This window comes from Camellia sinensis, chromosome 10, assembly GCF_055761805.1.
Source record: "Camellia sinensis isolate YWXY chromosome 10, ASM5576180v1, whole genome shotgun sequence".
Classification (NCBI taxonomy): domain Eukaryota; kingdom Viridiplantae; phylum Streptophyta; class Magnoliopsida; order Ericales; family Theaceae; genus Camellia; species Camellia sinensis.
This window is the reverse complement of record NC_138970.1, coordinates 36,777,523-36,792,966: the sequence shown is the minus strand read 5'-3', so window position 1 is coordinate 36,792,966 and position 15,444 is coordinate 36,777,523. Positions and strand designations below refer to the sequence as shown.

At 34.7% G+C, this 15,444-nt stretch overlaps 1 protein-coding gene across 1 annotated transcript; it reads left to right on the top strand.

Moving 5' to 3' along the window:
• Positions 1 to 1,970: 1,970 nt before the first annotated feature.
• LOC114278086 (E3 ubiquitin-protein ligase APD2) lies at positions 1,971 to 8,928 on the top strand. Its single transcript, XM_082891249.1, has 11 exons — positions 1,971 to 2,196; positions 2,278 to 2,560; positions 3,257 to 3,363; positions 3,445 to 3,570; positions 3,652 to 3,748; positions 4,405 to 4,479; positions 4,553 to 4,635; positions 6,318 to 6,464; positions 7,409 to 7,475; positions 7,561 to 7,909; positions 8,467 to 8,928. Exons 2-11 carry the CDS (start codon positions 2,284 to 2,286, stop codon positions 8,540 to 8,542), a joined length of 1,404 nt encoding a protein of 467 aa, XP_082747375.1. The 5' UTR covers positions 1,971 to 2,196; positions 2,278 to 2,283; the 3' UTR covers positions 8,543 to 8,928.
• The last annotated feature ends 6,516 nt before the right edge of the window (positions 8,929 to 15,444 follow it).

The window sequence follows — 15,444 nt, the reverse complement described above, 5'->3', positions numbered from 1 at the left end:
AGAGGGATTGAGAGAGAGAGAGAGATAACTTAACCTTATTCTTGTACTCCTATCCTTGCTTATATTCTTTAGTTATCATTTTTCCTGTCTCTTGTGACGTGCTTTTCTTCGCCGAAAGCCTGTGCCGTAGCTTACCTTGTTCAGGGTGATGGAGGCTCTGTTCCGGCGGGGGGGTGCTGTCGTAATAAATGCTGTGATGGGATGCATTAATGGTGATGTGTTGTGATAATAACTCTGCAGATCTTTGTCTGCTGATGTGGCCCGTGTCCCACCTGCCATGTGCCCAAATGCCATTGGCCCTTCATGTCTAGATGGCCTCCAGCTGTCCTGGGCTTTGCCAACCGGGTTATGCCATTGGTCCCAAGCGATGGGTTTGGGGTGGTTTACTGTGGGCCATATGCCTTGTGGGCCTATCCATGTCATCTTCTAATCCATATTTGTTTTTTCCTTTTATTTACCCACTTATGATGGTAGCATAGAGCGTCATATTTACTTAGCATTCCCAAGCTCGCATACACTTGTTTCATATACATTTGGGCTCAGCTCATCATACTAACTAATGTTAATTTCAACTCCATTGCTTGAATACATGATTTATCACATGTTTTGAATTGAATCATATACCAAGCTCATAGCCGAGCCTATTAAAAATTGCATAATGTTTGCGTTGCATTAGTCACATTGCATTGTTTAAGAACATGCATGTTTTCTAATTATTTTGCTTTGCTTGGCTTGCCTTGGAGTACTAGGTGATCACTTACTGTTTTAGCATACCGCGTAAGTGTGATTGTTGTCATGCTAAGCATAATACCATGAGGCTAATTGCTTAAGTGATATAATTCTTTGAATGCCAGTGGATGAAGGCTAATTGCCAAAATTGGGATAAAGTGATTAATGTATATACAAACTCACTTTTTCAAGTGACACATATTCAAAATAATTTCCAAACAAACATGAAACTAAAGCGTTCCAACTTTTGTAAATTAGTCTATACTTGTATGCATCACTGAGTAATGTTAGCTAATAACCGAAACAAGAGCATATAATGTAAATGAAAATCACATCATGATTAGTAGAGACCGATATTTGATCGGGCGATTGGGGTGCTCAATTTATGACATTTTCCTCTTGTATCTAAGTTCTTAAGCAGAGACACTTTGGTGATGACGGATAAGTAGCTTTTGGCACGAGTCTCGAGTTTTTTAAATTTTTCAAAAATATTTAGGTAGTGACTCTGTAATATGGCAAAACAGTCCATTTTTTACATTTGATTCGAACATCAATTTTTCAAAAGATTTACTAGATTTGGACTCATTTGTGTTTATCTATTTTACATTACACTTGTGAAATCAAATTCAGAACCACGAGAATCCGAACTGTAGGGCTAGTCGTATCTGAAAGGAGCACGAAAAAGCAAGCTACACAGGACGTCCACTATTCTCAAGTACCGTTGGAGATGATGAAATCCTGTCTTAAAGACACAGTGTTCAAACACTGGGATCAATCACAAATTTGTTCATAAACCACCAGTAGAGGTATTATAAGGTTTAATTTTGTTGTTTACTTTATTTATTTTATTGTTTTAATTAATTATTGCTGAAATTAACTCCAAATAAATGCGCTTATATTCATCTTGACAAACAATCCCTTAGGCCTCTTTTGAGATGTAAGTTCAAAGCCAACTTATTGATTTTTTTTTTTAATTAAATCACCACTCTATTTTTTATTTTTTTTTAAATAAAAAAATAAAAATTAACTTTTAACCTCGAGTAAAGCAAATGCAACCTCAAATGCTACACTTCAATTGTAAATTCTAGAATTAAGCATAAGACTACACATAAAAATTCAGTATTACATGCCAATCCTACTCGACTAGTACCAGGCCTTAATTTGTTTAAACGAATTTTAACGAACTCAAGTTGCATAATTTGATTGGTTGCTTTAACAGCTACTATTTGGTCAATCTAAAAAACAAAAACAAAAAAAACAGCTGCTATTGGTCAATCGTCCACGACTTTTCTAGTCTGTGTCGGTAGAGTATTTCAAATTCATCTAACCGTCACTCTGGCTGGCTCTCACTCACAACTACCAGTCCCACGCACATCGAAGCGACTGATTGGTGAAACATTTTTCAGTTGCTCTTCGCTTCTCCATTTTTCCTTATTCCATGGATTCTTCGCCATCCCAATTTCAAAGGTATATACATTCCATCACATCACACATCTAGGGTTAGGGTTACGCTTTTTCTCAATTAAATTCTCACTTCTCTCTCTCTAGATTTTCATGGAGGAACAGGATCGGCCTTCGTCTGCGCAAGCCTCTTCGTCGTCGTCTTCAACCGTTAGGGAATTTTCCGGTGATGCAGCGACGTCGTCTTCGGCTTTTCCGGTGACGGAGGCGGCGGCGGCGGAAGTAGCGGAGCACCACGATCGAACTCGGCAACAGAATGGCGTTTCTTATCATGTGCATTACCCAACGGAAGAAGCTAGGGAGACATCGCCATTGCTCAGAGAAGACGCTTGGTCTTGCATGATCGTTGTCTTCACCTTTTGGTTCTTTGGTTCGTCCTCTCGTTTTTCATACATTTTCCATGATATATAGATACACGTGTGTAAATAGTTTTTTGAATGCTGAGCATCTCCAATCCTTACTCTCTTTTTTATTTATTTATTTTTAATTTTCGTCGAATTTGAGTTAAAAAAAGACTGTTTAAAATTTGGTGAATGTTTGGTTCATTCTTGATTTGGTGAAAATTTTGGGTCTTCCTTGATTTTATACAAGTTTGATGAAATGATTGGAGCTCATTTTTAGCTATTTATTCATCAAGTTTGAATTTTATGAAAGAATTGGTGAAGAATTAGAGATGCTCTAACCATTTTATCAAATTTGTATCAAATCAAGGGAGAGACAATTTTTTTCACCAAATCAAGGACGAACAAAATACTTCACCAAATTTTCAGCAGTCATATTGTTACTCAAATTTGATGAAATTTTAAAATGAGTAATGGCTAGAGATGGTTTTCTTTTATCGAAAATAGTTAAAACTGATTTTTAGGATAAGTTCAGAATTTTTCAAAAAAAATTGATGGAAAAAGGGAGTAAGAATTGGAGTGTTCCGTATCGAAATCAAACTCTGAACCAAATTTTCAGTCAAATTTGATAAAGAACGAGAGTAGGATTGGAGATGCTCATGTTGTTTTGCTTGAGAATATGATGGATTTGATTAAATTTGGTGTTATTGTCTTTCTCGTTTCAGTTTCAATGACTTTGATTTTGGGGGTATATGGCTCTGTGAATCTACAACTTGGCCCTAATTCCTCACTTCTAATAACACCTAATACCCTATTTGTGGAATCTATAACGGTAAACTGACATCAATCATGCCTTTAGTCTTCATAGATTTTTTTGGGGGTTGGGTCCTGACTTGGGTTCGTTAAATACCAGGTGGAGCAATTAGATGAGGCAAAGAATGGGCCTATTCTATATGGATTTTACAAAGAGCCACAGGCTGATGTTGAACTTACTTGGTCTCAAACTCACAACACCTCTCTCCCATCTGGTTTTCAAAAGGCAAGTAGTTTCAGTTTATCCTACGACATAGATATTCAAGGTAATGATGGTTGAGTAAATTATTTTCTTTTTGTGATACAGGAATGGATATATATGTTAAATATGGGATCTCAAATCAATATTTCATACAGCGTGAACTCCCCGAGTCCATCCTCTATAATCCTTATAATTGCCCAAGGTATCTTTACACTTCTTGAATGGAACTTCTTGAGGGAACTATTGCCTCATCTACATTCCTCCATCACTACAAACTATATATCTTTTTTTAGGGCTGGTTTGGAATAACCAAATCAAACCAAACTAAACCCTATGTCCCAATCAAGTGGACTCGGCTACATGCGCTATATGATCAATTAAATAAAATAAATTCATATATTTTTTAACTACTATATCCCATGCCAGCTTAGTTTTTTCTAACATAGGTTTGGAACCCCCCCCCCCCCCCCCCCCTTCTTTTTTTTAAATACTACTTTTGATGCCAGCTTTTTCTTGGAGTTGCTACAAGGGGATTCCCTTTCAGTGTTCAGCTCTCTAAGGCCCATGTCCATCTTTTGCTACAGTATTAACTAAGAAAATTCTTGTGCTCTCTTGCTTTTTTTTTTCTCCTATTTTTAAATTATTCCAGTACTTCATTCCAGTGCTACGGTGCTTTCATTTATCCTCATTCTGGTTTTGACTATGTAAATGATATATTTTAGTGGCCTCAATATACATATGCTGTGCTTGCACTAGCAGCATGTTTTTACCTTTTTTTCCCCCTTCTTTATTTGTCAGATAAAATTGTTTGTTGTCTCTCTTCTATTTTAATATAATTTTAAAGCTGAAACATTGCAGGGAGTGAAGGCTTTGCTCAATGGCTCGAGGACCCATCATATCCTAATAGCACCTTATCATGGAACATTATTAATGGTGAGAATGAAAGTAAAAAAACAGGTATAACTGTATAGCACTGCGTGCTAACCAGGTTACTGCTTCTTTACAGGAAGTGGTATAATTCAACAGGATATTTGGACGTCTGCTAGTTACTATGTTGCGGTGGGTAACTTGAACTCAGAAGAAGTAGAGGTAAATGTATAAACTCGTATCTTATTCCATTGACTTGTCTTTATTGGATGTAGGCTTTGAATTATATGCTCGCTACTTGTATTTCCAACTTCAGAAATCAAACATCCTTTAGACTGTTGTTCCTTGGTTTTGACTCTTTGGAGTAGTGGTTGTGGAGTTCAGAAGAAGTTTTTGCAGATTACATAGAGGGTGTGTTACTTCAATATGTTTATAGTTTTCTTACTGGATGTTATGAGGAAGTTTTGCTCACTATTGTATGTTCCATAAGCCTAATGTTTCTTCTATGTCGTGAATCTTTGAGATGCATTCCTCATGTCATAGAAAAAGTATAGAGACTGACCAAGAGACTTTCTACTGACTCTACTCCAATGGCTTGGTTTATTTCTCTACTGTGAGTTTAGTTTGGGGCTACAAGCTAATGTAATAGTCTGTCCTCGAATATTAAGCCTTGACAGGGCAGTCACTCAATGAGGAATATAAGAGAAAGCCGCAATAGACAAAGAGCTCAAAGAAGGGATGATTTGGATTCGTGGTGTCATGCACTGTGACCCAATCAAAGTCCCTATCATTTGGATGAAAAGAGGATATGGTGTGCATCCTGCTTATTGTCTGGAGTTTGGATAGAGTCCCTTCTTGACGAGGGATTTACGAAAAGTTAGATATGAATTTGTTTTGTTATTAGTAATGAAAAATCCAATTTTATATCTATGAACTTATATTACACCTGAAATGAATAATTAAGAATATACCTACTAACCAAACATGAGATCGTGAATTGTCATTCCATTCTTACATGATTCCATCTTGGCAACCAAATAGTAGAATGAGAATGGACATTCGATTCCATTCAACCTTATGTTCCATTCAAGCACACCAAACATGCTCTTAGGTGATACGTAGTTAATCACCTTGTAATGATGAAGTGATGAAAAGCGATGTCATTATGATTTACTTAATTGGCATCCACTGAAGCAATACCTCTACCTGGAACTATTACCTGCAAGAGGACGGAATCAAGGCCAGAGTCAAAGCAAGTGTTTGGCCTTCCTCTGTTGAGCGCTTCATGGCCTGGTCACCTTTCTAGGCTAGAAATCACTACCATTAATGTATTTTTAAGGACTGCATAAAGTCTTCTTTAGTTAACACACATGAGATATGTAATTGACATGTTAAATCTGTGGCTCACACACACAAAGAGGAAAAATCAAATCCTCATCAGTGTATTTTGCGATTATCAGCCGTGATTCTTTTCAAAAGTTGCAGGTGGGCAACGGTCTGTACTTGATATATCATTCTATGTGTATACGATTGTGTGCATTGAACTTTCCTCTTTTTATTCGCTGCAATAGTTAATTACATTGTAAAACAGAAAATGAAAATAACATCGCTGATATTTGGTTTAATGAAGTTCAATACTTTTTGATGACCAAAGTCATGTTATTGTCATAGTTTCTTACAAGACTATGCTTGTCCAGTTTATTGGAAGCTAATTGTTCAACAATCGTAGCTCCCAAAAGGTGGGAAGAATGAATGGAAAGTGTTTTCACCTGGTCTACAAATATATTTTAGAAACATTCGAATAAGTAGATGTGGAGTTTGTTTTCTTCTTAAGTGAGTCTGATGCTTTATTCCTTTTCCACCAGTTTGTGTTATTCATTTTCCTAGAACTGTGTGTCAAACAGGTGCAGTTAAATCTCAAAGTGAAAGCTATACTGTATAATACAACTGAAGCGTATTACAATTGTGCTGTGGCTTGTGGCGCGTGTAATTTGAAAATGTTGTTCCCCTCCGGAAATGCTGTTGTCTTAACCTCTCCAGGTCCAGAACAGGTAAACCTGTTGTTTCCTCTTGACTTTCTCTCTCAGTTTAAGGTAATCTTTAAAGGAACATCCTTAAAAAAATGAACTATAATGTACTTATTACACTACATTAATTTCAGTTCTCCCTCAGTCTCTGTAATTAACAACCATCTCTTATACAAAAACCTCAACCCTAAAGCCTGGAGGCACGCGAATCTTATTATTATGAATATTTTTATTTAAATTGTATGGTTAGCTCTGGGGAAAATGGTTGTTTCTCAAGCACCGTAGAAATAAACGAAGAAAAATCTGCCCCTATAAATCAAAAGAGGCCATGTCACCTCTAGCAGCCGTTAGTTTTCCATCACCTTTGTTGTTGACTTAGATTGACAATAAGTTGAATTCCCTTAGTCAACAACATTCCTTTTGGTGGACATTTTGAACCTTTAGGGAAGATTTGTCCTTTTAATTTAAATTTGTAGGCTGTCATGGAGGCAACCTTCTGTGCTCTGGCAGTACCATAAATGAAGTTGAGGTCTTCCTGTATGATGCTAGACAATTGTGGCAGAATGGGAGTAAGCAACGTTTCCTGCCTCTGTCATGAATATGGCTTGCACCCATGCATGGATGCAGAATTGGGTTTTGGACATAATGTAGAGTTAAATTTGAATATGTCGGAATTACCTGATATACACATCTGGAAATTCTGTCAGGAATTCTGTATATTCTTGAAAGATGTCTGGAAGGTATGTCGGTTGGTTTTGAACAGAGATCCTATTGACCAATAAAGTCACAACGACCATGGAGTATCATCAAATTGGCATTGTGAGCTTATAGGTTTTAAGTAGAAATATGAGTTAAAACAACAGCATCCCACCTTTCCCTATAAACTGCTATCTTGAATGATTTTCAAATTCTTTGGCCACAACTCCTGAAAAGTTGACACTAATGGCGACTATTGTTGGTTCTATCAGGGTACAAACGTATGGCAAGTTCAACTGTCATATGGACCTCGATGGCTCACATATCTTGTTGGCATAGGTAAACTTTTCTGTTTATGTTATTCTTGAAAAAAGTGAAGTAAAATTCATCTTCTTCCTACTTTTCTTAATTTTGCTGTGTGTAGGTGGATTGACTCTCCTTGTGTTATCGGCCTTCTACATGTTCAACAATTTCCAATGTACTCGTGAAGAAGGAACCAGATTTCAGTTTGGAGAGATGAGATCAGAGAGAGCCCCTCTTTTGCAAAAAGATGATGATTTGTCAAGTTGGGGTTCATCTTGTGATTCTGTCTCGCAAGACGATGAAGATCTTGAAGATGAGCTGGCATTGGGTTCACTTGAGGGAATGCCACTAAAGGATGGTGAATACAACAACAATATCCGGCGTCTTTGTGCTATTTGCTTTGATGCTCCTAGAGACTGTTTTTTCCTTCCATGTGGGCACTGTGTGGCTTGTTTTGCATGCGGAACAAGGTATCTACTTTTCTCACTAACTTTTAATATATTTAGTTTAAAAGTACTAAGCAGGGATGGCAATGAAGCTGTTGTGACGTCCTGACATTGACATATGTTACAGATGAATAATATTGCAATGTGTAATGTAAATGGTGGAGTATGTACAACAGGATGGCTTGTGGAAAAGCTGTGTGTTGGTATTGAATAAGAAAGATAAATCACATAATGAAACCAAGACAGGTTTCTATCATACCATACTCAAAATTTAGCGTGGCACTTGAGGACCATATGTGAAATTAGATGATGACAATCAAGTAGTTATAAATACTTCCCAGTTAACCGAACATACTCAAAGCAAATGCTGGTTTTCGTTTGAAAACTCCACTCAGATTTTGCTCATAAATAAAATTGTGACTTGCTAGAATGTCATGAACAGTGTTTGACTTAATATAGCATAAACTGGCTCCCTCTAAATTGCAATTAACTTGCCTCAACCATGTCATAATCTCTGTAAGTTGCACCTGTGGAGCCTGTATCGGATTCAACAGGAAGCTGACCTTAACTTGGTTCTGCAGGATTGCAGAGTTGACAGGGACTTGCCCTATCTGTCGAAGGAACATAAAGAAGGTGAGGAGGATATTTACAGTTTGAGCAACAAACAGAATTTCGTCACGAGCGCTGCTTGGTTAAGTGATTTTTTCTACACCATTGCTTTCGCACTTGTATATTTCATCAATCAAGGTATCCATACTAGGTAACAAGAATACTGTTGGAAACTAGATGCCCAGCATTCTGTTTTTTCTGCTGGCCTTCTACCATATATTACATCTCAGTACGTAAAATGATATTCTATGCATGTGTCAAAGTTCTTGAAGTCATCTTTTTGAAGCGGGATTTTTTTTTTCCTTCCCTTTTTAAATATCTAGTTCAAATTTTCTGTTGGTTATGACTAGGATGATGCTGATGTATGTTCTTCTTTCAAAGAACTCGGAAAAACTTAACAATCAAATTGCAGAGTCTCTTGTTGGTTGCATTTATTTCATTTGGTAATTATTTATGTAGATCTTTTATTCCTCCTGGGTTCATTACAGTTTTGTTCATATATTGAAGTCTTCTTGTCTGTTGATACTTATTTTATGCGAAATGGATGAATCATCATATATGCAACATCCCACAAAAGAGAGAGGAATTTGGTGCCTCCACTTTTGGATGAGTAGATCAGAGTTAGTTTCCGGTGACAAACTTGTTTGTATTCTTACTTGGTTACATGGGATTGTAGAATTGCACTAGTCTACACTTTAATTTGTAGTCTGGTTGCTGAGGCAAATAATATTTGCAGGACGACGTCTGTTTGGACATATATAAACGAATTGGCTCTAGCCCCGATGGCCACTGTGACATCTCTACAAATAGGTGATTCTGGATTCTATTCTTAAGAGTAGAATGGGATATCTTCCCCAACCTGCTACCTCATTTTCCCCTTCTTCTCCACCACCTCTTCCCCCACCTCTTACCAGCTACCATCTCCTCTTCCCCGCATCATCAAGCACCTCATTTGCTAACCCTTGCTATTGCCTCCTCTTCCCTCTACCCACTATCGGTTGGAAACTCCATCTTTACCCACCACCTCCTCTTCGTCCTTGGCCTGCTCGAAACCCCTTTCTTACGAAAAATTATTGGTTGGTCCAGGGACGTCACGTGGCAATACCCCTCACCAATCACAATTCATCATGTCCCCTCATATCTTTTAATCATCCAAAACAAATTTGTAGGTCCCACCTCCCCACCAATTACAACATCGTTGGGGCACCACATGACTTTGCCCCAAGACCAAACCAATAACTTCTCCGTCCTTACTGCTTCCTGAATGAGAGGCCAAAACCAGGGGCCGACAAAGGTGCCACCAAACTACCTAGTCTAAGGCAGTTTCATGTTGGTATTCCAAGGCTGGGTATTGGGGTTAATTATTGATTTGGTATTGTTACTAATCCATACAATTGTCAATTATATGTTGGAAGGTGGGGATTTATGGTGGTTAGTGGTGGCAGGTGTGATAGAGGAAATGACTGGTGGTTGGTAGTTGGTAGTTGGGTTAATTGTAGAAAATATATACCTTGTTATGTTTGGCTATGTTTGAGTCACAAGATCTTAATTATCATGTCATGTATTGCTCTAATTTTATTTGGGTCCCCCACTAATGGACGGTGCGATTGATCCCCAGAGATTAGTCGAGATGCTCGCAAATTGGCCTAGACAGCCTGAGTTGTCAAAAAATAAACTTGACATTTTTCCATTGACACCCTATCAGCTTGATAATAGAATACATTATAATAGTTTTAAATATTAGGGATCAAAAGTGTTAATAAGTTATAGCAAGTGATATTATAACTTTTTATTTTTTGCTTTTGGAAATAGTTATTTCAATTATAATTATATAACGAATCACTGGATTAAAACATGACTTACACCAATGAAAAGAGGTGCTCGCAAATTGGCCCAGACACCCGAGTTGTCAAAAAATAAACTTGACATTTTTCCATTGACACCCTATCAGCTTGATAATAGAATACATTACAATAGTTTTAAATATTAGGGATCAAAAGTGTTAATAAGTTATAGCAAGTGATATTATAATTTTTTTATTTTTTATCTTTTTCTTTTAGAAATAGTTATTTCAATTATAATTATATAAGGAGTCATTGAATTAAAACATGACTTACACCAATGAAAATAACTTTATGGATAACTTACACTTATCAGGTTTTTGACAAATATAAGAACCTTACTTGAGATTTTAAAAATTACATTGACTTTTCTTACTTTTTTGACAATATACAAATACCTCCCTTCTATTAACTTTTCTCTAAACATCGTTAGCTTTTGCAATGAAATGTCAAAAATACACTTTATTTGTTCTTTCTCTTATATCTTTTCCTTTACTAACTTTTAACTATTCCCCTTTCCAATTTGCGGCTACCCTGGCTACTGCTCCCCTAATTAAAGCTCAATTTCTAAAGTGAAGTTAATTAAATTTTTTAAATGTATTTTTATAGCAGTGTTGCGGGTTTTTTTTTTTATCGAAATGTTACTCAATAATTTATAATATGATATAATCTAGGGTAAATTATACTTTAACCACCTGTGGTTTACCCAAAAAACACGGAGCTTCCTTATAGTTTCATTTGTAACACTTAAACCTCTAAACTTCATATCAATGTGCAATTTTGGACGGACATAACAATTTTTGTAAAAAATCTTGAATACCCTTACTTTCTTCTCTAATTTTCTTTTGTATGCCATCTTTCTCATTCTACCCGATCCTTCCCCCCTTCCATGAGAAAGATGGCATACAAAAGAAAATTAGAGAAAAAAGTAAGGATATTCAAGCCTTTTTACAAAAATTGTTACGTCCGTCAAGATTTTGTCGTCGAAATTTTTTGTTTGCCTCGAACTCTCTGTAAATAATTTTGTGGGCATATATACAAACACTATATATTATCTATATAATGTGAGCAGTCAATTTGATGTGAACAAAATATGAAGTTGTGAGGTGAAAACTATTTCAAGTTCCAACCATTCTTTGCATTATAATTTGCAACTTTTACAATTTAAAAAAATAATTTCCTTTAATTCTAACTGGGTTCGATCTATTTGACAAATTTATTTAGAGATTTGTTTTTGAAGATGTATGTATATATATTAGTTGTAGTGGTGTTGAATGGGAATGGTGTGGCAGTGGGTGTATCGCCTTGGTTTGTTGGATGAAGTGAGTGATAAGGAAGGGAAATGAGAAGGAGATGGAGGGTGAATGGTGGTGTTGAATTTCAGGCTGGTTTTGCTGTGGTGAGGAAGAAAAATCTTGAGATAATATGGACAATTTCAGATGCTTTAATGTGTTTGTTGCATATTTATATAATGCAGGGAGAGAGAAGGGGTGTTTTGGTCTAAGAGTGTAACGTTTATTGCATGAAAAAGTGCTGCTTACACTTTTATGCTCGTGAATCTCACGCTCTATTTAAATAAACGGATCTGTCAAAAATTACAGTGTGGTATTAAGTTTAGGGGGTTTAAGTGTTACAAATGAAACTATATGAGAGTTCCGTGTTTTTTAGGCAAATCACAAGGGAGTTAAAGTGTAATTTACCCTATAATCAATTATGATTGAGTAACATTTTGATAAAAAAAAAATAAATAATGCTACCATAAACATACATAATTGTATCACAATTATTATAATAAATAATATCTAATAATAAATTATCATCACATTATCAAAAAAGTAATTAACATTTGCTACAAAAATTTGCAATGTTTATCAAAACAATACATATGTGTTAATTATCATAAATGTCATAATCAAAAATAATAATTAGTCATAACTAAATACAACAAAAGGTATAACTAAAAACCTTTTCATTAATAATCAAAATAATAATCACAAAAGATAACTAACACCACAATGAGTCATAACCAAATCATCACTAACACCAAAATAGGTCATAATCAAAATTTACAAATGTCATAACTTGGGCATATAGTACACACTCCAAAATAGTGTGCGTATTATAAAATCTCTCCAATAAAATACATATAATTTACACATTTTTTGTATTTTTTATCGTCTTCGTGTTATAATTATTATTTTTTGGGATAGCAAAATTCTAGCAGTCTACAAAAGATGAGCATACAATTTCTCTCATCCAAAATCACTAGACCCACCACAAAATTTTAATCAATTCAATTCTTTTTTTCTTTTTCTTTTTTAATTTCTCATTCATCTAATTGAGACACATCATTCCATAATTTTTATTTCTCTATTCAATCAAGCATTCATGCATTATCAAGAACAATAAAACCATATGAGTTTGGTTTCAAAATCACCATTCAACTTATCATAAACTTAAATCATGTTAATTTTTCAATTTTGGCATCAGTTGGTTTGGAGACATAAATTGTTTGATACAATTACCACCACTACCACACCATTTTTGGTATAACAATACAATTACCACCGCCACACTATTTTATTATGTATTTTTTTTATTATAAATATTACAAATTTTTGAGGAAAATATTATCTAATTTCTTGAAAGTGTGATGATAATTTATTATTATATATTGTTTGTTATAACAAGGGTGATATATAGGCCTCATTTGGGAACTTGGCTATTTTAGTAGGCTATTTTAATTTTTACCTATTTTAGTAGACTAAAATTTTTGTGTTTGGGAAGATGGTTGGATTATTATTATTATTTTTTTTTTTTTTTGTAGTTGGATGTAATGTTTGTGAGAGAAAAAGTAAAATGATTATGGGTTTGATGTGATATTTTATCTTATTGACTATTTTAACCTATTTTGTCTTTTTGTGAATTTAACCAAAAAAAGGGCCAAAAACTCACCTGCCAAACAGGGCCATAGTTATGTAGTTTTATGGTAATATTATTATTATTTTTGTCAAAATGTTACTCAATCATAATAGATTATATCATATTTCAAATCATTAAGTAATATTATCATAAAAATACATAACTGTATTATCAATTTTTTAGCACACAATAATTTTACTTTAGAAATTGAGCCATAGGCAATGAGCGGGGTAGCTACAAAGTGGGAGGGAAAATATGTAATAGTTGGTGAAGGAAAAGAAATAAGAAAAGAGCAAATGAAGGGTGTTTTTGGCATTCCATTGCAAAAGTTAATGGTGTTTAGGAAAAATTAATATAAGGGAGGTATTTGTCTATTGTTAGATAAAGTAAGGAAGGTTAGTATAATTTTCAAAACTTCAGGAGATGTCCTATAATTATTAAAAATCTCAGAGGAAGTAAATGTAATTTACCGTAACTTTATTTGTCAACCATATAACAATACTCGTGCCATAAAAATAAAAAATAAAATAAAATAAATAATGTTCACCATTTATATCGATAAATAAAATCACTCTAAAATTTTCCTGTCTTGCTTTGCATTGCACAAGTTTTTCTTGCTTGATGAGAAAGTGGGACAGGGATAAGAAAGAGTAATGTTAGACACCTACATTTTTTATTTACAAATTCACTCACAATGATATGATGAGGGAATAGAGCCTTCAATCATTGAGTGTGTAGCTAATAAAAAATTAACATTATTTATAACATATCATTGTAAAAAAAAATTGTGAGAGCTTTTTGAAAGTCTCAAATATTTTCCAAATTATAATTTATAATACTATGTCATCTATCATTTTTACTAATACCGTCATTTCTAAATTTATAAAATTCATTTCCAAATTTATAAAATTAATTTGCCTGTGTTATCTATCCAATTTAGGACTGGGCATAAGGTTATCCAACCCACTCAAACCGCCTTACCCAATCCGACCTGTACACGTATGGACGGTTTCGCAAATATATTAGGATCGGGTGTGGTTTGAATTTTGGCTGATTTTTGGGTTGCGGGCGGGTTGCCGGTTTGAACCGCACCCGCACAACCCGCATGCATTAACCTATTTTTTTATTATTATTATTTTTATTTCAAATCTGGACCGTCCATCTTCACTTCATCTATGACAAACAAAACTAAAAAAACCCTAATCTAATCTCTCAAACCAACACAGGTCTTTCTTTCTTCTCATCTCATCTCATTAGTCTTTCATTCTCTCGTTTATCATCTGTACCGATCGACCTCACTGTCTCATCACACCGATCGACCTCACAGGTAAGCCTTTGTCTCTGTCTCTGTTTCTCTCTCTCTTTCCTTCTTCTCATCTCATCAGTCTCTCACTCTCTCATTTTTCATCTGCACCGATCGACCTCGCAAGATCGACTCTCTCTCATTACAAGATCAACCGATCGACCTCACAGGCAAGCCTCTGTCTTTGTCTCTCTATCTCCCCGATCTTTGATTTTTGTTTTAGGTAATTAGATCTGTTTCTTTGTCTCTCTGTCTCTCTTCCCGATCTTTGATTTTTGTTTTAGGTAATCAGATCTGTCTACGCAATTAGATCTGTTTTTTTTTTGTAGTAACAAATCTGTGATTGGAATTAAATCTGTTCATTTCTGTTTGGAATTAAATCTGATCTTTTTTTTTTTTGTAGCAACAGATCTCTGATTGGAATTAAATCTATGATTGGAATTAAATCTGTTCATTTCTGTTTGGAATTAAATTTGTTCATTTTTTATTTTTATTTTTTTGTAACAACAAATCTCTATTTGGAATTAAATCTGTGATTCGAATTAAATCTGTGAATTTATGTTTGGAATTAAATCTGTTCATTTTTTTTTTGTAGCAACAGATCTCTGTTTGGAATTAAATATGCAATTGGAATTAAATCTGTGCATTTCTAATTGGAGTTTATCTGTTCATTTCTGTTTGGAATTGAATGTGTTATTAAATTGAATATGTTATTGAATCTATTATTAAATCTGTTATTGAATCTGTTATTAAATCTATAATTATGTTATTGAAATTGAATCTGTAATCCGTTATGTTATTGAAATTGAATTTGTAATTTTTGTAATCTAGTTTAAATGGAGGATAGTATTCAATCTTCCGCAATCAATCTTTTACCTCCGGAA

Bases quoted from the DNA above. Each gene is read 5' to 3' on its own strand.
- LOC114278086 (XM_082891249.1), top strand. From the start codon at position 2,284: ATGGAGGAACAGGATCGGCCTTCGTCTGCGCAAGCCTCTTCGTCGTCG. The intron at 4,480-4,552 runs GTGAGAATGAAA...GCTTCTTTACAG, and splicing joins ATCATGGAACATTATTAATG to GAAGTGGTATAATTCAACAG. The intron at 4,636-6,317 runs GTAAATGTATAA...TGTGTCAAACAG, and splicing joins TGAACTCAGAAGAAGTAGAG to GTGCAGTTAAATCTCAAAGT.